Here is a 21,046-nt window from a genome sequence, read left to right as displayed (position 1 = left end):
CCAGCGATTTCCTTTGCTTTCTCAACTGTGGCTCCTGCTAAACGCTCCAACAATAACGCCTTTCTGAAAATCGGAAAGCTCACCTACCTTCTCCCATGACAGGTCGGCTACGAAGCCCAGACAAGCATGTAGTATTCATCCAGTACTACGGAACTTGTAAGCATACAACTGACATTTGCATACCGTGAGTATACAAATGTCAATTATCCGTTAATTATCCATTGATACCAATCGCAAAATTTTTAATTTTTCTCATTGAGTGTATGTTGACTAAGTGAGTGCAAGAGCTAAATGCCTACTCTCGATCATTGTAAAAAGCTCTTTATTCTTTTCAATGTATCGTGGCTTACAACGTGTATTGGTTGTTGGATTTGTAAGATTGTGCTAATGGGTTCATTCGTACTAAATAACATTATTGTTGCTCTTAATGTGCTCACTGAATCTTAGCTTTAAGAAGCCACTCGAACAGACGCATCTTCTCTGAGTCTAATTAAGCAAATATTTACATTTTGGTCGGCGACATTCCCCGAGGCCACTGCAGTGTCGATCCTCTTTCACTGCGGACGAGCCACTCCGAAAGGAAATGACGCAGTGGGGAACCAACAACGATCACGTTGCTATCGGATGCGAAAAGGACCAGCGAATCGTCGAATTGATGGGCTAGCTCGGCAACTGCAACAACGGAAACATTACTGCGGGCAAAAATGAACGCAGTCGTGGAAAGAAAAGTCCAACCGCAAACTGAAGATCGCATTATCCGCTAAATGCTAAGTCATAAACGCAAATTGCCACTCGCGGAGACTAAGACCAATTGGCCATTATCCTCCCTCCTCAGAGGGACTTCGAATCGCTGGCATTCCGGGTCTCAAAGGGGATACTTTTTTAAGGGCCTCGTATTTCTACTAGTATTTAAAAGTGCAATGAAAGCGTTGTAGAGAGATTTGTTCGGCTCAAAGTTGACTGCAACCAGATATCGATTTGGACTCACGCGCGCCCAATTCTTCCTCTGCCAATGGATTATTGTTTCGGCAGTGAAAGAAACGACATCCATTTCCCCGTTTAATTTAGAAGACAGAAAGCGGCACTGTACCTCTAATGCCTTTCTTCAATCCCTCTTTCTCTGTACAGGCCTTAATTAAATAACAGGGCCCTCCGGGACCCCCGCAAGAACACGTCACCGAATGCTCGTAAAATGTAATTTTAAATCCCGGACTTTTCTTGGCAAATTAAAACGAAGAAGGTGAGATTGCACGAGACTTCTCGCTTTGTTTCGCTCTCGCGTAATTAAATTTTCATTCGATCTTTTTTTGCAGAAAGTAATCCCGCAATTACGTCAGTGTTATTCGGACGGTGGGACAAAAGGGACACGTGAAGAATGAGAATTTCCGCCTCATTACCACTACGATGATACTGCTCCACCCATTTTCTATCGGTGTGTTCGGCTTCAGGGGTTCAAGGGGAATCGTGTTTGACCGCATTTTTTGAATTCACTCGGATAGTTTTCCTTGTCATGTTCTCTTTTAATTATAGGAACAGTGAAAAGTCGTATGGTACCAAATCTGCATAATAAGGGGGGGGGGAGGTTCCGCACGATGTTTAATGCTTTTGCCAGCTAAAAATTTCGGGACAGCGAGTCAAGTGTTAACCCGACGTATCGTCGTTGTGAAGAGGTCAACCATTTTCGGGTAGTTTACAGCGGATTGCGTTTCTCAAACGTTTTAAAACTTATTTCTGCATTAACAGTGACACCGCCTGAACGAATTCTGATAACGACCCCTCGCTGGCATTCAGTCAACCTCACCTTCGCAAGTCATTTCCACCGCACCGTCTTTGGCAGTGTTTTTTTTTTTTTTTTTTTTTATTATGAAAACCCCAACCACGAGAAGTATTAGAACCTATAGTACTTAGTACCATGCTTGGGTTGGAGGTTGAGAAGACGAAAGAAGATATTTCTTCACATTGGACTTGAACTTCTGTAGACTCTAATTTTCAGGAAATACGTACGAAGGAAGGTTGTTCCAGAAAACGGCAGTTGAATGAATAAATGAGGAAGATGAAAAGTTGGTTCTGTGGGTTTGAAGTAGGACAGTAAATGGATGTTGGGTGGTGGCATCACGTGTTCGGACTGTTTTGAAAGAGAGAGCGGGAATTATAGAAGCCAATTCAGAAGAACAGTGCCCATGGAAGTATCTGTACAAGAGGCATGCAGCAGAAACAGTACGTCTATGAGACAGCGAGTGGAGAGACTCTGTTAGAGAGGAGCTATTAATTAACCTAACTGCCCTCTTCTGAATGGAATCTAGAAGCCTTGGGGACACTGCCCCAGATGTGGGAACAATATTCCATGGTAGGGCTGATTTCAGATTCAGTGAACAGTTGTTTGGAAGAAAAGAAACATCGAGAGCAAAGAAAGGAAAAAAACAAGTTTTTTAGATGCAGAGGAAGCAATATTTGTAATGTGCTTGTGCCAAGAGAGATTAGAAGTCAGGGTTATCCCCAAAAGAGATATATAAACTTTCCTAGAAATAGAAGTGTCATCGAAGATAAGCATACGAGCAGAAGAATCCATTTTACGAGATATAAGACACGACTGGGTTTTAGAAGGATTGAAATAAACTAAATTATCATTGCTCCACTGGAGAATTACCTGAGATCAGCATTTAAGGAATTTGTAATGAAAAATTCGAGAAGTTTAAACTTTTTGTGTAGATCAAGATTTCTCAAACTGAAAGGTGGAATGCAATGTGCTATCGCCAGCAAAAACTGTGGATAGGATTTTCAGTCAATGGAAGAAAGTCAGTGGGAGAATGAAATAACCTTGGGGAACAGCAGCAGCATTAGTGGAGAAGTTAGAAGACAGAGAGCCATCCACCATCACGCGCATTGAGCGGGCAGAGATAGAGATAACTAGGTACCCAGTTACAAAGAAGTTGGCTAAGAGGATAAAAATGAACACAATTAGCAGTCACTATCCTCATTCCCAAATCCTCAGCCAAAATGGCTTCAACTGAACGAAATGAAAGAGCCATTTCCGCAGCAATTGTTGAGTGGTTAGTTTTCGATCCAGTCAAATGATGGAGCAGACTTTATGGACATTTTGATCATTTTAGGATAACGAAGGGTTACAAACTTCCATAACGAAATCGGTTTGAAAGCACTTGAAAGTTGTCTTTATCCGTGAACTATAACGAGTATATCATGCGTTTCCGTGGCTGGCACTTCAACATTTAATGTTTCCTCGCGTTGATCATATTTCGCCGTTTTCAGTAGACGCGAGAAAAAAAAAGCGAGTGTTCACTCAAAGCAATTTTCGTTAGACTGGCGCGCCACGACATCTTCTAAACATGCGTTGGTGTGCTCATGGTCAAAAGATATCGCTGTAAGACCACAAGCTCGCAATCGTTTAGCTAACGTCACACTTTAAAGAATTATGAGACCATTCACTGAACTTTTTAACCAAATCTTTATGTTTTAATTTGCGAGAAGGATTTCGAATAACCAGTCCGAAACGTATCTCTTCTGAGTGAGTATGCTAAAAGGGCATTCATTTGCTTAGAAGGTAAATATCGACAAACAACCTTCGAACAGATTGAAGTCTCGGATGAAGTGTCCAATATCTAACAGAATTGGATTCAGTCCGTATTATCTCATCCGTTTCACGAGACTTCTCGCATTAGCAAATGCAAATAACACACGTCAGATCATCTCTCATTTTTGCAGTAATTGGTCGTTCGTTCCATTACAAAGAGCCGTCCGTACGACATCCTGAAACATAACGCAAACCCGCAATTTATTCCTTGTAAGGATTAGAAAATTTCTTCCCACCCCCTCTATTAAAAGTTGCTTCCATAACGTTGCCCGTTCTTCATCCACTTGTTTACACGAGCTCGAGACGTTTAGAAACCCGACAAGAGCGCTTCTCCGCAGTAGTCAAGTGCACTGCCAAGAACGCCCACTCATTATTTGAGAAATTGTTGACGTCAGCGTGACGCGTGTCTCCACCATAAAGGTCGGGGTCAGCACTATTTGAGATCCGGCGTAGGACATTAGCGAGCACACATCTCGTTGTGTCATTGCCCGAAACAATGGACGCCGGCTAATTAAGTCCTTTCAGAGAAGACACTCGAACATCCCTTGGAATATTTCGCTCCTCGAGCGAACAAAGAAGGCGAGCGAATTCAAGTAATCTTGCGGTATCTGTGAGAAGACGAAAATCGAACATCTGCAAACCGCGAGATTTCGAAGAATCTCACCAGAATTTTCCAGCACGTGAATCCATAAAAAGAAAGTCGCCTCGCAAATCGGCAGCTCGTCGAAGTCTGCCGCTCCGAGATAAATACGGGCGTCTCCAAGGAAGTAATTATGAGCTCGTGTCGGGGTTTTATCTCGCTTGTTGCCTGTTTATTCGCATCAACCCCCGACTTGACTTTATTTCATTAATCTGAATTTGCAAAAAGAGCGGCGTTTATTCTCGCTGTCTTATCTGATTCTTTCTTCATCGCCAAGACGTCGCTGTTTGCCCGTTCAGCGCTTCTTAGGAATGTTTTTTGACGCGAGATAAGAAGTCTGAAGGGCCGGACTTCATCTCGCAGTGTCGGGCAATTTCATTTTATCGGATCCGAAAGTTCGCTGTTTTCTGAGCAGCGGTGTTGGCATGGTTCCAGGTGGCGGAGGTCATCAATAAGTGACGAGAGCCGGCAGCTGACGATTTACAAGAATTTGAAGCACATTCGAAATGCGCCGTGGAAGTTCTGAATATAAAGTATTCACCAAACAAATCATTACTTTGAGACGGCTCGCCTTTCCACAAAACACGTGATATATGATGGGTCCTTTGCTTTCAGTGCCCGCGTGTGGCCATCATCCCCATCTCCAATTCCCCCCGCACACACTGGGCTGTACACAGAAACCGTTCTGCTTCGTTACGGGGATGTGGAGTAAGCGAACCAAGAGATGAGCTGGAGATGCTTCATTTCTCGGCAGGCCAACCACGACCACTTTTTTCCCTTAAATAATCCCGGTGAGTTATGAGGGATTTGTCCACGCATTCCCTTGGACCAGCAAGATTTGTAGCCGGGAGGTCTTCGACCAAATGTTTTATCAGCGAGGAAGAAACTTTATCCGTGTAGATCGCAGGAAATCCATCACACTTTCCGCTGTTCATCCACACTGGGAAACCGCAACACACCATTTTATTTGGCGGGATAATCCAAAACTTGACGGCCTGAGTTCCCCCCCCCCCTCTTCAGTCCTTCGTAATGCGCTATTTCTGATTAAAAACAAAAAAAAAGAAAAAAAAGTTACTTGTTTATCCATCAGGAGGGCGCTGCTTTCTGCAATGGTAGTCGCAATGTGACCTCCGGCGAGCACCGAGGCGTCTGCATCATCTCACACGGCGGTGCTGGAGTTAAGTGGATTGATGTTGCTGCAAGAGGGCAGGGAAACAACTCCCACACGCACTCCACTTTTATCTGCGTGATGCGAAACCAGCAGGCAGTTGTCGATGCGTCCTCCCTCCTTCCCGTCGTCACTTTGAAAACATTTTACTGCTCCACGGCTATTTGCCGCACATTTCCGCACTCTGTGGCATAAACAGACGGCTATTTCCGAAATGGCGCGGATAAAGCACTTCACCTTCCGAGATACGACCTTTCCGCAGCTCCTTTCTTTAAATAAAAAAAAAAAAAAAAAAAAATGCGACCTCCCTTTTGCTTCGCCTTGACTCTGACCCTGCACGACCCGGAAAGTATCGCATTGAAAATCAGAACTACCCTCACGTCCGCAGAAGCATTAGGGGCGGGGGAGATCCATATCTCGGCTCGCGATTCGACGGGCACAATCGACTTGCGCGGCATCGCCCGAAGTCAAAATCCATTTGAATGACAAATCAGTCGTTACGGGTTCTTAGCTGACCTCCCGCGACATGCCGCAGCGGTATCGAGCCGAGACTGTAGTTAGACTCTCTTCTCATCGTTAAGGATCCTGCGTACGATGCTACGCTTCGAAACCCCCCCCCCCCCACCTTACAGAGAAAGTTTCCATCCATGGTTTCGGCCTCGCATCTCCGAGGCGACTTCTGCGGAATTCTGGCAATCAGTCAACCCAATTTCGAAAGAAGAAATATCGCTCGGATGGGGGAGTTACATCCGTTTTTATTGAATAACGAAGTTGCTCCGTGAATGTCGATTACTGCGCGGCGGAATATTAAAATCGAGCCGTTCTTTGAGGATGCCGAACACGTCACGGGGGGTCTCCGGACAATAAAGTAATACTGATATTGAACTCTGATACGCCGTGCAGAAAGAAGCGAGTTATCATATAAATGGAATGACATTTTCATTTATTCGGTGGCGAAGATGGGAAGGGGGATTGTTTTTTGGGTTCTCTGGTCCCTCGCGAGAAGAGTTGTAGAAGGGTGAACTACTGCACTCTTAAGAAAAAACGAAAGGGAGGGAACGGAAATGAACGAAGAGAGTTAGACTGAAACGAGAGGGGAAGGAAAGAGAAACAGACTATGAAGGACAGAAAATAGGGGAAACAGGAAAGGCAAAAATCGAAAGGAAAAGAGAGAGATATAGAAGGCAAGAAAGATAGAATTATAAATGAAGTCAAATAGAGAGAAGGAGATGACTTTCTTCTTTAGAACACATCGTGAATACTTTTGGAGGAGAAACAGAAGACTGCTAATTATTCGATGAACAGCGGGTGATGGTCAAAAGTTCATCTAGTGGATTATTGAGATCCACGGGATCGCGTCAATAATATTATTAAATTTTCATTATTTTTCCATAAGTCGTGTCCACCTACAATACCATCTGGATGTTCAAATGGAGTCACTGATTTTTTATAGCGAAGTGCGTAACTACCAACCGGTCGGTTTGACTTTAGTAGTAGGGAACATGGAAGCAACGATTTAAAGCTCAATACATGCATATTTCGATATAAATGGAATTCTGAAAGAGAAAGGTTTTTTAAAAGAGAAAATCGCGTTTTACTACCCATAAATTAGCTATTGTGACGCAGGTTGGATGTTGGAAATACATAAACATATTTTTTGAATTACAGTATTTTTTATGAATTTTCTCCATTTTACAGTTCAACTGAATTTTCTTTTACTCCATTTTTGCCTTGGAGATTTTTTTAGATTTACTGGATTTGATGCATATGCTGTATTGTTGTTGTATTTTTATGTAATGCAAAGTTGTTTATAGCGCTCACTGTGCAAATTGCTAATGCTGTAAGGTGCAGCAAGAAAGAAATACATTATTCATTTGGATTTTGACAAGGCATTCGACTAAGACCGCACAAGAGGTTAATTTATAAGCTGGAACAGGTTGGATAGGGTAGAAGATAAAGAGTTATGATCAAAGGATATTCTTCAAATTGGGCTAACGTCAGATAGTTTCTTCCCCTTCCCAAAAGATCGGTTCTAGGACTGTTTAAAATAAAGGGCGTGGTGTAAAAATTTGCAGAAGACGTAAAGATTGGGAGAGTCGTTAATGATCAGTGCCAAGCAGCACTCCTCCAGGATGACTTGAACAGACCTCAAAGATGGTTAGGGAAGTGGCAGCTATGTTTTAATGCTGCTAAATGCAAGGTCCTACACTTGGAAAACAGCAAGGAGGAGGAGGAAAGTATTTGGGAGTTACAATACAGAGAGATATGAAATTCTCTGAAGAGTGAAAACAAGTAGCGAGGAAAGCCCATGGTGTCCGAACGTTATCCTGTGGAGCTGGTGAGGTCATAGTTCTACTGTATAAGGCAATTGTAAGACAATATTTGGAATACTGTGTTCAAGTATGGAGATCTCATCTGAGAATACATCGAGCTTCTTGAAAGGATGCAAAGAAGAGGGAAACTAGAATGGTGAAACCAGCAGAAGGATGGTGTCATAAGTGGGTAGATTGCGCTGATTGCTTCGAAAATAAAGAAGCACTGGTTGATAAAAATTCTACGCGCTAAGTTGCCTGCATGCCCCAAATTTTTGTGCCAATGCATACATCTAGGGTCACGCCCCGCTACTGTTTCACTCGACTCACTTGACCTGCCTCAAACGACATTTTTGGCGCACTAATTAACTCGTTCTTCCAACAAAACTTAATTAATTGAATTACACTTAGCATTATATTTTACAAAAACAAAATGAGTGCGAGGGGATTTAAAACACGACAATTTCATCGTAAAATGAAATTCAATTTAAAATTTAAAGTGCAGAAATTAAAAGGAAAATATATATAAAGTGCTAATCAGATCTTTAGAGGTAGAGTCATGTGGGGAATCTGTCCTCAAAGTGCAGAAGCCCCCCCCATGTCTCTACTGTTAGTTTAATATATGTAAAGCCACTGCAATGGAGGATGCGTTATCGGCTATAGTTGCCTGTTGGAAAAAGATACGCTACACTAGAGCTTAGTCACCATCTAGCGTGTGGACTGGAGCTTCCACAGATCCCGAAGTCTTCTTAATTATAGTCCGCCCTCAGGAGTGCAACGCGTCAAATGTTCCTCGATAATAAACCACCGTATGAAGTCTGCCACCTCTTTCTACTGCCACTAGGCGCTATTAGTACCCACGGTGTATTTTCCCCTAAGGAAGGCAAAAACAAGCGGACCCGTCGCGCTAAAGAATTCGTACGACTGAGCCAGCAGATGTTGGGATGAAATGAAGTGAAAGAAAATCCTCTACTTACAGACGTGGTACGAAGGCAGTCCTGTTTCTTCATCCAGATTTCTGGTAAGTTTAGCCCGATCTATCGCTTCATTGGTCGGCGCGAATACGGTGACCTGCCTTCTGTCTAGCAGCACCTGCATCACCTGATCCTTGTTCACCATCTGGTAGAACTGCGAGAAAGAAAAAAAAAGTTTAGAAAATTATACGAAAAATACACTTTGCGTGAAAAATAATTAATAAATTGAATCTCCAAGACACGAATTCTCTAATTTGCATATTAACATATAACGAACTTTAAAAAATCTCTCGTTATTATTATTTTTTAACGTTATTTTCACACAAAAATCGGTACAAGGGTGACTTGTAAGTGGGCCAACCTACAAGGATGACCCACTTACAACGTGTGAGAAAAATATAAATATACCATTTTATAAAAGATACCACTCATAATACTAAAAACTGCAGAATATTATATTTTTAATTTGCCGTTTGAATTCTTCTGGTACAAAAAATGGATCTCGATATTTCCAATCTATTGGAGATGAACAATGGACTGTGATTTCGATATTTTACATGAAATGTTTTAGGATTTCTGGTGTTAAAGGGGGAAACGTTTAACGAGATGTAATTCTGTGTTTAAGCAATAACCGTTTCTCCAAGTACCTGCCTTCTTCTTCTTCTTCTTCTTCTTCTGAGGTATGTGAAATTATATTTTGATGAATCTAAATTATAACTGAACCCGTAAAAGAGCCTCCCAGTTGATTGAGCAATTTCATCAAGGAAGCTATTTTATAAATTTAGCTCTTGTACCTTCCAATTTAGAAACACGGGTTATATAATCTCCAGACCAATGTGGATTAGAAAATTCTTTCAGTAGAGGTAAAACTAACATTGCCATTGTGCTAATGAGTATCATCCCGGTCGTCTCTGCCAATTCAGATAGACGCAAAATGGCAGAACACAAACCAGGTTGGCCACAACTGATCTCCCAGTACCAAAGCCACGTTGAATGGAAGTGGAAATTGGATGAAAATAGGAAGTTATCTTCCTATTTTCATCTAAAGATTAATAGGAAGATGAATAGGAAGAAAAACAACACATTTGTTTTCGTTCTTGCTGAATTCAAATATGGCGACCATATTGCTGCCATACCGACCAATTTTAAGGGGAAGGGATTACATTCAAAAACTAGTAAAACTTATTTCATACACACAGTAATAAATATTGAAAAATTGGTCTATTACCTTATTTTGGCAGATAATATAACAGAACACTTATTTTTCGTTTTTTTTGCCTTTTATAATCGTCCATTGGTGTCTCCCGTACGAGATTTCAACGGCAGCCTGCCAACATATTTGGAATGCATTTTCCTTGGTATCTTTTTTACATCTGAGAAATACCTTGGTGAAACCTCTCACCTTGTTCATTGTAGAGAGCTCCCAAGATTTTAGTCAAAAAGTCCAAATGTGAATGTAGAAAATTAAGCTTTAACGACACGTTGCATCTTAATTGTCGCAAAAATTAGTTCATCCACAATTTCACTTAATTTTGTGATTTCTCTTTGCATAAAAAGTTTCTGCAGATGTTTTCCAATGCCTTCCAGGCTCTTATTTCTGTAGCATTTATTTTTTTTACTGAATTCCTCATCTTGGAACAGTAGTTTGATTTGAGGACCCACAAAAATTTCCCCTTTCATCTTGGCCTCATTGATTTGAGGAAACGTTTGCCTCAAACAGGAAAATTATTCTTCTCCTTTTTTTTTGTCCATCGCTTTCACAAATATTTTCATCAAACCTAGCTTGATGTGCAATGGAGACAAATAGATTTTTGACTTATCGACCAAAGGAGGATGTGCTACAACCCTTCGTAAGCCGCCCCACTCTCACTGAAAGGGTACCCGTGGGGATAAGCACCAGACCGCCAGTAACGAAGACATGGGTTCGAGCCTCGGAAAAATTAAATTTAGCCAACTATCATACTAGGCTGATAGTTGGTTCTCGTCCGATCACCGAAGTTAAGCAGTGTTAGGCCCAGTTAGTACTTGGGAGGGTGACCACCTGGGAATACTGGGTGTAGTTGGCTTTTTACGAAGAAAGGCTTAAGTTTTGCAAATTACAGTGTCTGGAGACTAGGCACCGGCGAGGTGATCTGATAGAGGTGTATAAAGCCTTGAATGGTTTGAGCATGCTCAATGCTGATGGGATTCTTCCTCTTGCTCAGAATAATCACCTGAGAGGGCATTAATTCAAATTGAGGAAAGACAGATGTAGAATAGATGTACGGAAATTTGCCTTTAGCCAGCGGGTAGTTGGCTGGTGGAACAGACTTCCATCCCTTGTTGTGGAAGTTGATAGCCTAAATAAATTTAAGGCTCAGCCGGACAGGTATTTCGAACGAACAGGGGGGGTGAAGGGGAAGTTTTTTTTTCGTGGCTGATGCTGCATAAGCTTGCTTTCTTGCATCATATGCCTCTGCTAATGCTAATAAAAAGCAGCAGTATTTAGTGTATCCACCTTGCAACTCAGTCAGCAAAGCTACCACTTTTAGTTGGCACAGATATTCCATTTGTATTCTTGATAGCTTATTCCATTTGTACTCTTGATATTCTTGAAAATTTTCTGTTTATTCAGAAATGGCTGTGTATTATGATGCTTAAGCACGTTATACATATATAGTCCAAATTTGTTCGCAGCTTGAGGCTCTAGCCCTAAATGGGCCCTATTCTTGATAGCTTATTTTTTCGCAAAATAACCTGTAGGTTCTCGTACTTTTCCTTCATGTGAATTGAATGGGGCAATGGTATTGATGGATACTTATTCCCATTATGGAGTAAAACTGCTTTCAAACTGACCTTGAATGAATCAATGAAAAGCCTCGACTGCTCGGGAACGTGTTCCAGATTTAACTCTTTCATTAATTCCTGGACATTGTAATAATAAATCAAAGCACCATTCATGTAGTAATAAGTCGTTATGTTAGATTGCCTCTTCCTATAAATAGGTACCTTGGCACACTTTTCAAGAAAATTCCACTGCTGAAGCCGCGATCCTAGTAATTGAGCCTTGGTTTTGGAGAGGGCCAAATGTCTGATGAACTCATTTAATTCTGCTTGAGTGATTAGATGCGGCTTTACAGTATCAAAAGTTGAGAAAAGTATATATCTGTACTCGTTCTGGGTTCGGAACCTTCTGGAGAGACTCCTTTTCCGATCCTGAAAGAGGGTCAAGTTCATGAGTTTCTGGTGGCTGTGGCACTGGCATGGTACCATCGTGAGGAACCCGCCTTAGAGCAGAAGGTGTGTTGGGATATTCTACTTTATGCATGAATTTCTCAGAAAAAAACCGGAAAGTATTCGTAATGCAAAGTAACGATCGTTTATGTGGTCTCGAGGTTCCTGCCATATCTCAGGAACAGCAAGAGGCCTCGATTTATGAATACCTTTAAGCCAGTCTGTTAAGGTCTTTGAATATGAGCTACAGAAATCTTTTGAGCCCATATTTTATCTTGATCTCCAACTTACATCCAAAATAGAGTTCTTAGACTTTTCTCACAAGTTGTGACAGTGGCTCACGCTGCGATTTCAATACCACTTCTCCACAAATGTTGCAAAAGCTGTCAGTCTTATTTCAGCAAGAACGCGACATATTTGATGTGCGGTTGAGGTACGCGCACATAAGAACACAATTAAGAAATTATTTCTAATTTAAATACAGGTCACGATTAACACTAATGCACACAACACTTATTTACAAACAATCATTCACCAAAAAAAAAACTTGTTCAGTTTGGTTTGTTCACCACTCGCGTCTGAAACACTTTCTGAAGAATGAAAATGCTTGCTTGGTGCAAAACCACTCCTATATATGTCGGTAGAGGTTTCCAGAAGGCTCACAATGTTTCTAGAGAACACCGTCGAAAGTTCAAGAACCTTCCAGATACATCCCGACCTTTCTTCCGCACGCAACAATATTCTAGAACATTCTCTATTGAATGCTCTAGAAAAAATAAATAAATAGATGAAATAGAGGGAAAAGATGATTAAACGAACTATAGGTCTTGGTTTTCGGTGGTTAAAGTACAATATTTGAAAAGCACATAATTAAGCACACATCTGAGTTCTTTGAACATGTTTCATACGAGAATCTGTCGAAGTTATTTCAGGGATTCATGCCGGTCAGTGGAATTTACGATGTATCTAATAATTTTGCAAAGCTGGTAATCTGGGTGACTGCACGATAATTATTAAAAGGATAAATACTACCTTTTAGCGATTTATTCAAAATATAAAGCGATTGCCATTTGGTCCAAAATACAGGTGGAATGCAATCTTGCATAATCATTGCGTCGATGATTCAAAGCTGATGTTTAGGTCCAACAACCTATTTCAGCGTTGAAATATGCTGCTATAAAAAAATAATCGATTTTAAATTATTGTAAACAGATTAAAAAACTTCGAAAAAAAAGCGAAATAACATTTTTTCTGTCTAATAAACGTATAGTGCTCTATACAAAAATGCGACCTGTTGTGTAAATCGATTTTTAATCGAATCAAATATTACGTTACTGATATCTTCAACTTTATTCGGGCGCGAATTTTTTTTCGGACTTCGAGGGGGGCGGAATGTAATTTCATACAAAAGGAGAGCGAGGATGTCGTTACACTTACATATATTCACTTTTAAGGCTTCCCAACATCTCGATAAGCGAGCTAATGGATAGGCATTGTCTAGTTCCCCCCGTCGACGCTCCCCCTTAAGACTGAAGAAGCCACATAAAGAAGAGTAGTGTTCGATCCTATTAGGGATGAATCATCTGGCGAACACACCCTTCTGGTCCTCTCCAGCTAACTCAGCGTGGAAGCGGATACACTTGGATTCGTGTTGTAGCATGGGGGGGAGGGGTAGGAATTCCCCATAAATATTAAATCACTTTCCGTACGATACCTGCATGCTAATACATCGCCAGGGAAATCATCCGCCCGGAGATCCGGGGGCGGGATTAATAAACAAACTCTAAAAATGCATTTGTGCTACGAGGAATAAACCATTTGGAGACAATTATAAGCACAATATCGGCTATAAGGCAGGGGCATTTGCCCATACTTGACTTTCTCAAAATAATGCTCTCAATTTCCGTTCATTGACCCGTTTCTTTTCCTCGTCCGTTCGCCGCGCAAGACAGTTCTCTTATTTACAGAAGCGAGCGCGGAACAGCTGCTGCCTCGAAAAGCAAAGGTTGTTGACAATTAATTTAATCCGCTCTTAAAACAAACACGGCGGATATAATTTACATCGATCAGGAGAAACCTTTGACCCGGTCTCCATTATAACACTAATGAGCACACTTAGCAAAGAGAGTTTCCGGTTCTGCACTACTTTTTGGTAAACAGCTTTTTAATTGAGACCGCTGCAGTTTTCAGTTTTGAATTCCATCCCAATTACCCTGAGGAGAGCTTCCTCGGACTCCATTCCTCGGACTTCGGGTCCATTACTGTTCTTCGCCTTCTTTTTGGATTATCAATAGCGACATAGCTTTGTTTGACTAAGGGCCTTATGAAAGATATTGAAAAAGTAAGAGGGCATTTATTAAATTATTTTCTTGAGAAAAAACATCATAACCCTAAGATTTATAAAGAATGGTCAGCTCATTTTAAACTCCTTGCAATAGATGGAAGAAGTAAATTTTAGTAAATACGGACCTCTAAAAGAGGATCTCTGTTTAAACCAACTTTTGAACTCCCAACAATTTCTATCATCGATGCTCTAATGAGGACTTTTAACTTTTTTCTCAATAAAGAGGCGTTTAGTAAGCATGTTTCCCGAAGAATTCGGGAAGGCAGCAGAAAATTATCTGGAAAAATCGGAATCAGCAGGATTGACGTAAATATTTATGCCGATTACTGAGGGCTCGTCTGTTTCTCACCTATCGGTGTGTTCCTATTTTTTTTTTATCTCGCTATATTTATTAACTAGAAAAAAGTGTAAAATGTCTTATTTGAGTTGCATATTTGAACTGAAAGAACTTGCAAACGCACAACTTGTTCAATATGCGCAACAGATGCTTAACCTTTGCTATTTTTGTGGCGCCTCAGTAGCCAGGTGGGCAGCAGCAGCAGTGCGTAGCACACGCTTCTTGATTGAACCGGGGTTCGAGCCCGTGACCACCAACTACGGAGAATGAGGAAAGGTCAGGGAATGACCACCGTATATCCCGGAGCAATATGCCCTTAGTTGCTAATGCTCCTAAATAAAAAACCAAATAACCTGTATTTCATAAAGAAATGATGTCCATTTCTTTTAAGGAGGGCTAAATTGTTTCCTGGCTTCCTGAATGACGTTTCAGACACGAACATCAAAGAAATGTAACCCCTGAAATCAAATTTTTCTGGGTGCTCACTTTGTTAATCACGTGGTTGTCAACAAAACAGGAAAACTCGACGAAGACCGAATCGAAGACGCAAACGCGAACAAACATTTTACACCCGACTTGTCTCGTCTTTGTACTCCCATTTCGCGGATTTCGGGGTAATTCTACACGCCACCCGCTGCTAAGTGTCTCCGATGTTCAGAGGGCACCTTGTTGAGAACGAATGCCTTTTCCAACTGTTTTCTGATGACCCCCCCCCCTCCCTGCAAACGTCGCCCATTTACGTTCTCGGGCCCACGTCTGGTTGCCGGCACCGATAGGCGTACTCCTCCATCCAGGTGTTCGTTCTCGAGAGAACAGCGTAACCATGACTACGGAGTTTTGAGTACAATTAGCGATGCAGCGTGGGGTGAGCCCGCTTGAGCAGTAAGCAAGCAAGCGGCAATTTCCGGCAATACATCTTTCCATTAGCGGACTAACTCGGCAAACACGGCCGGGATAGCTTTCTGGTGATGCCGCGCGGCACGTGGGATTTACTGGAGAGAGAGAGAGAGAGAGAGAGAGAGAGAGAGAGAGAGAGAGAGAGAGTGTATGGGTTTCCTCCTCCCCATCGTCCCCCAACGGAACAGACAGCATCACCCGGAGGATACAGTAATACTTTGGCCAAGAACTTTCAAATGGACTTTGTTAAATGCGTAAAGGCGAGGAGACGTGAGGGGTCATCGTACGACGCCCGGGAGCACGTGCATCTAAAGCCACCCACTAAAAAGGTGGAAGATCAGTAAAACGTCGATTTCGCCTTCGCTTGGAACTCGAATCCCTCGCATTAACGAGACTTCTTTCATTCGCTCCTCCACGAGCGCACTTTCTCGTGATTTGCCGGAACCCGGCACGTCCTTCATGAGGGGGGGAGGGGAAGAAGCTTACCCTCCCGTGTACGGACAGCAAAACGAAAGTCCTCTAACGTGCGCGAGTGCTGCACTTAGCCCGAACATAAACAATCCGACGACCATCAGGAATCAACGCAGCGATGTAGACCCTTTACCGTCTGCCCGTTTCCATGACTGCACGTAATAAATACGGCCTTGGAAGCTGTAGTTGGTGGTCGTCGTAGTGCAGATGTGCCGTGATGAGGCGCCAGGGCGTGCATTATTCACCCCAAAACACCCTACTCGATGGTTAGCTCCTCGAGAAATCGTTGCAAGGCAGATTTGCTGAGCACTCTCTTACGGTGCACCCTTCTTGTACACGTGCCTGCAGCATTCAGCTGCGCGATCCTCGAACGGACACCGTCTGTTGTACTTCGCAGTTGTTTAGAACTTTCCAACACCACCCATATTCGACATTCACCACCAGAGCTTCGAAAGAAAATACCACGCTCTTCTGGTAGATTCCGCACAAGCAACCACGCACTGCTGGTTGTCCTCACCCACCATTAAGCAGAACTTTTAGGGTAGTTCTGAGGGAGACCTTCCCCTCACAGTGAGAGCAAGTAGGCCCACTGTTCGAAGCACGTAAGTTCTGCAGCTGTTTGTTTGTTTGTTATTTGGTTTTTAGGAGCATTAGCAACTAAGGCCATATTGCTCCGGGATATGCGGTGGTCATTCCCTGACCTTTCCGCATCTTCCGTATTTGGTGGTGACGGGCTCGAACCCCGGTCTAATCAAGAAACGTGTGCTACGCACTGCTGCTCCTTCCCACCTGGCTACGGAGGCGCTAGTTCTGCAGCGGATGAGGAGATTTCGCAGTGGGATTGGACACTGGCTTCATCCAGCCAGTTGTCCAAATATTCCAAGAGTTGTGCATTCAGATTTTTCAGAGTCCTCCAGAAGATCTGACCTACCATAGTCCAAATCCAATCCTCTCCAGAAGCTGCTCACGCCCTGCTTACAGTTGGAGGATGTATTTAGACTGGAAAATGTCGGATTTAAAACGTTGGTTCTCCTATCAAAACAGCCGCAGTGCCTTCAGCATCTCTCTCTCTCTCTCTCTCTCTCTCTCTCTCTCTCTCTCTCTCTCTCTCTCTCTGTATACACACGCACACAGAACAGAGAGAGAGAGAGAGAGAGAGAGAGAAGAAAGTTGCATTTTGTGAAGTTTTCATGCGCGAGCTGCTGTTATATGTTGTTTGTTCAGTCCTTCGGCTGGCTGCTGACTCATCACATCGCGTGCTGCGCGTCACGGAAAAGGTCAACGAACTGCAGTGACCTGAATGTATGTCGTAGCTGTCTGTCCCACTTGGAACACGCACCTTGAGATTCGTTGAGAAGGCGGTTGAAGAGCGAATTTGTGGCATGTCACGTGCTCGTCTTGTATGAACACGGTATAAACTTTCCCTTCTCCCCTCCCCCCAACCACCTACGTTGTTGGTGCCTGTGTTAAAATGTGTCTGTTCGTCGACACCGAAGGTCAAAGTGCAATTTCGACCAACCACGAGCGGGAAATTCTCAGTCTTCAGGTGGTCGCCGGCATTCTGTGGAAGGTATCAGCATTGCGGAAGCAGATTCCGATGTACGGAATAATGCCCCCTCCCCTTCCCCCCTCACTGCGCTGTTCCGGCCGGCCACAGATCGATACGTGCACTGTTGGCAGGAAGACCACCTGCCCTTCACCCTACGCACTCGGAGGAGAGAAATGACATTTTCAGCGGCTGGGGAGGGGGGCTACGGGATAACTGCGATACCAGAACAAGATGTTCGACAGATCCCTGGCGTAATTCATTTTCGGAGGTCAATACCGCGCTTCGCCCAGAATTTAGTCGATGCTTGCGAGCGTGACAATGGGCTAAAAATACACACACGCGCACAGGGGCGCCACCTTCTGGGGGCGATAGACACCATCCCTCTCTCGCCGGAAGAATTATCCTTGGCGAAGGCAAGCGGAGTTTGATAAACGTTTCTTGTTCTCGAGATGAGCGCGAGACAAGGGGGCGCAGATTTTTCATCGCCGCCTCCGATTGCGATGGCAGGCGAGTTCTTCCGTAATGTATGACCCCGAATATCTTTACGCCCACCCGTCACGGAATATTAACGACAGCGTTATAAATGCGGTAACGTGCAGGGGGCGCTGCTATCTATCTGTGTGCCAGGATACGAGCAAATTATCTTAATGCGCGTTTAATTTTCCTGAAAGTACTTTTCGCACCATCGGCGACCAATCAGCGTCTTCGTCTCGCATCCTCCCCTCATCGGCAGCCCCAAAATTTAGAAATCGAAGCGGCACCCGTCACTGCACTCACGGGGGCTTATTAAACGATAAATAATTTTCCTTCCCTTTCCCCCACCCTACCCTCGCGCCCGGGTTCTTGAGAGAGTGCAAATCGAAGTGCGATGAAATATTTTCAATTTGCCGGCCCTAATTGGCGGATGTGTTTCTCTCATTGCATCTTCAACTTCCTTAACGAGTTCCTTAAGTCTCAACAAGCTCCTTATCTCGGTTCTGATACATTTTCGCGTCTTAAATGCGCCCGGAGATCTCTGGATAGCGCTTTTAATTTACCTTCACGCGTTGCTTTAATTGTTTTCCTTTGTCTTTCGCCGTTAATTCCGGCGAAGCTCTTTCGGGCGGCACCGACCGACTAGCGATGAAAATGAAATCGATTGCGTCGAAGAAGTAAACGGAGAAAGACAGAAAAGGAAAGAAAACGCTTGTCGACGTGGCAGTGCGGCGCAAAAACAATTTCTTCCTGACAAAAAAAAAAAAAAAAAAAAAAATAGAAAAAAAAAGTATCGAATTTAATTGATCGCCAGTTCAATGAATCGACCTTCTTCGCCCATCGCGCTTTGCAAGTTACGTCAGAAAAAGTTGGCAGTTATGCGCATGCGCTTAAAATTGACGAGATTTATTCGAATGTTTCCGCAGACGCGTTGACTTCGCCGAAATAATCCGACGTTTGAATTCCTTTCGCGAATGCTGAACGCCGGGCACGACATTGTACGCCGACTTGTCTTTTGCTGGCATTGCTTCGCGCGCTTTGCATATTGATTTTATCGAGTAGCGTTTCTCGGCCCACTGGGTGCGTTCTGCTTGAATTTCGAAGACGTAAAACTATCTCGAAGCAACCAGATTTCCGCTTAATAAACCGGCGGAGTATCATCGCCCTTCCGATCCCCCTTTTACAACGAACAAAAAACGGATTCCCCATAAATTAAATCGGCGGCCTTTCCCCGGTTTCGTGTCACCAGCTGCCCCGGAAATAGAATATTTGGACTTCCTTCGTTTGATGGCGCCTGCCGTCTTATATTTCCGCCAATAGATGGCGCCACAATGACAAGACCATCGCGCATAATTGGTAAAGAACTTCGTCGAGTGATAAACCATTAGTGATCGTCATTAGTCGCTCCATTCCACCAAGTGCAGACGCTCCGAGGTCAAAGGTCTGCCGAAGGATATTAGCATCGGCACCATCTGCCCGCTCCGAACTCCAAAGTAACACCGATTTGGTGGAGTGGAAACACGAATGGGCTTTCTTGTTCTTGGCACCGCGCCATCGCTTCTTTCGGCTGGGCGTGTAAGGAGATTCGACACTGCGTAGGAAGAGACGGCAGCAAAGGTCAGCGATTAATGGCAGCCGATGATGCGGCAACCTCAATTTTTTAGCGACTGAAACATTGCAGCAAACGGACATCTTGAATAACCTCGCACTCTCTCTCCCTGCGCGGTTTCAATATCGGTTTCGACCCTGGTCATGCGTCCTTTCGCCGGAAAGGTTAAGTTATTAACCCTCCCCCTTCCGGCACCGTGGGTCCTTCCATGCTCGGCTACAGTGGAAGCAAACGTGATACTGCAAAAGTATTCGTTCGGTTGCTATGGACACAAATTGCCGGGATTGAATACTGGCGATAATAATGAGCAATTTATTTTTACGCCGCTCTGGCGTAGATCTGGAGACGGCAATCAATAGCCGTAATGAAGGTGCGTTCCTTAAGGGATGGTATAAGAAATAATCGCTCGTTTCTGAAGCAGTGAAGTAGGTTCCGCATTCCAGTTAAAGAACTTCATTATCATGAAAATAGCTCCATCACTGGATCTTTTCGAGTGAATTCTTCTCGTCGCTTCTGTCTGCCACTCCCGCTCGTTCTTCTTCTCTTCCCAGCTGCAGTAAACGCGCGATGTCCCTTCATCAACCACTCCCGCTGCTGAAAGACCACGAGCACTTTCTGACAACTTCTGGAGATCTGCAATTGTTCAAGAAGGCTCACTAGAGGGAATCGTGAAATGTGGGGTGGGAATTTTACAGCAAAAAATAGGAAAGTGAAGACTGAACCAAAAGAAGCGAGGTTTTAAAACAAAGTCAGATCTTTCAATTATATTATTGGACTCAGAATTTACGAGATTCTAGGTTTACGTCTTAATTCGCAAGTTCAGTGTATATTTTCATCTTCCTCTTCTTCAACGCTGTCTATCATCGAATCATCTTCTTCATCTGTCTTCTCCATTTCTGTGATCTCCATCTTCTTTTTCATCTTTATCTATCATCGAATCATCTTCTTCTTCATCTGTCTATCATCTTCCATCTTCTTCATCTCTATCTTCTCCATCTCTATCAATCATTGTATCTTCTATTTTCTCCTATTTATCATCTTAATCTCTACTATCATGGATCATCTATCTTCTTCATCTTCTTAATCTCTATCATCTTCTCCATCTTTATCATCGTATCATCTATCTTCTTCATCTCTATTTATCATCGTATCATCTATCTTCTTCATCTCTATTTATCATCGTATCATCTATCTTCTTCATCTCTATTTATCATCGTATCATCTATCTTCTTCATCTCTATTTATCATCGTATCATCTATCTTCTTCATCTCTATTTATCATCGTATCATCTTCTATCATCCTCATTTTAGAAGAAGAAGAAGAACTCTTTATTATATACAGAAGGAATTTTCTTAATCTCTATCTATCATTCCCATCTTCTTAATATCTATGTAGCATCGTATTATGTTCTCCATGTTACATCTGCTTCTTCATCTTTATGTATAATCGTATCATCTGTTTTCTCCCA

The 21,046-nt window shown here is 43.0% G+C and overlaps 1 protein-coding gene and 1 pseudogene across 1 annotated transcript in view; one reads left to right on the top strand and one right to left on the bottom strand.

Moving 5' to 3' along the window:
• The window catches only part of LOC150075725 (fasciclin-1-like), a 315,668-nt gene that overhangs the window by 156,909 nt on the left and 137,713 nt on the right, over positions 1 to 21,046 (bottom strand). The window contains exon 2 of the mRNA XM_090388130.1: positions 8,687 to 8,837. Within this exon, the coding sequence (XP_090244256.1) occupies positions 8,687 to 8,837 (151 nt within the window). The remainder of the gene's footprint in view (positions 1 to 8,686; positions 8,838 to 21,046) is intronic.
• Positions 10,633 to 10,749, top strand: LOC150075726 (5S ribosomal RNA; annotated as a pseudogene).

Source organism: Mastigoproctus giganteus, chromosome 13 (genome assembly GCF_048544385.1).
Source record: "Mastigoproctus giganteus isolate SK-2022 chromosome 13, ASM4854438v1, whole genome shotgun sequence".
In the NCBI taxonomy this organism is placed as follows: domain Eukaryota; kingdom Metazoa; phylum Arthropoda; class Arachnida; order Uropygi; family Thelyphonidae; genus Mastigoproctus; species Mastigoproctus giganteus.
The sequence above is the reverse complement of the archived record's forward strand: the minus strand, read 5'-3'. Positions and strand labels throughout refer to the sequence as shown.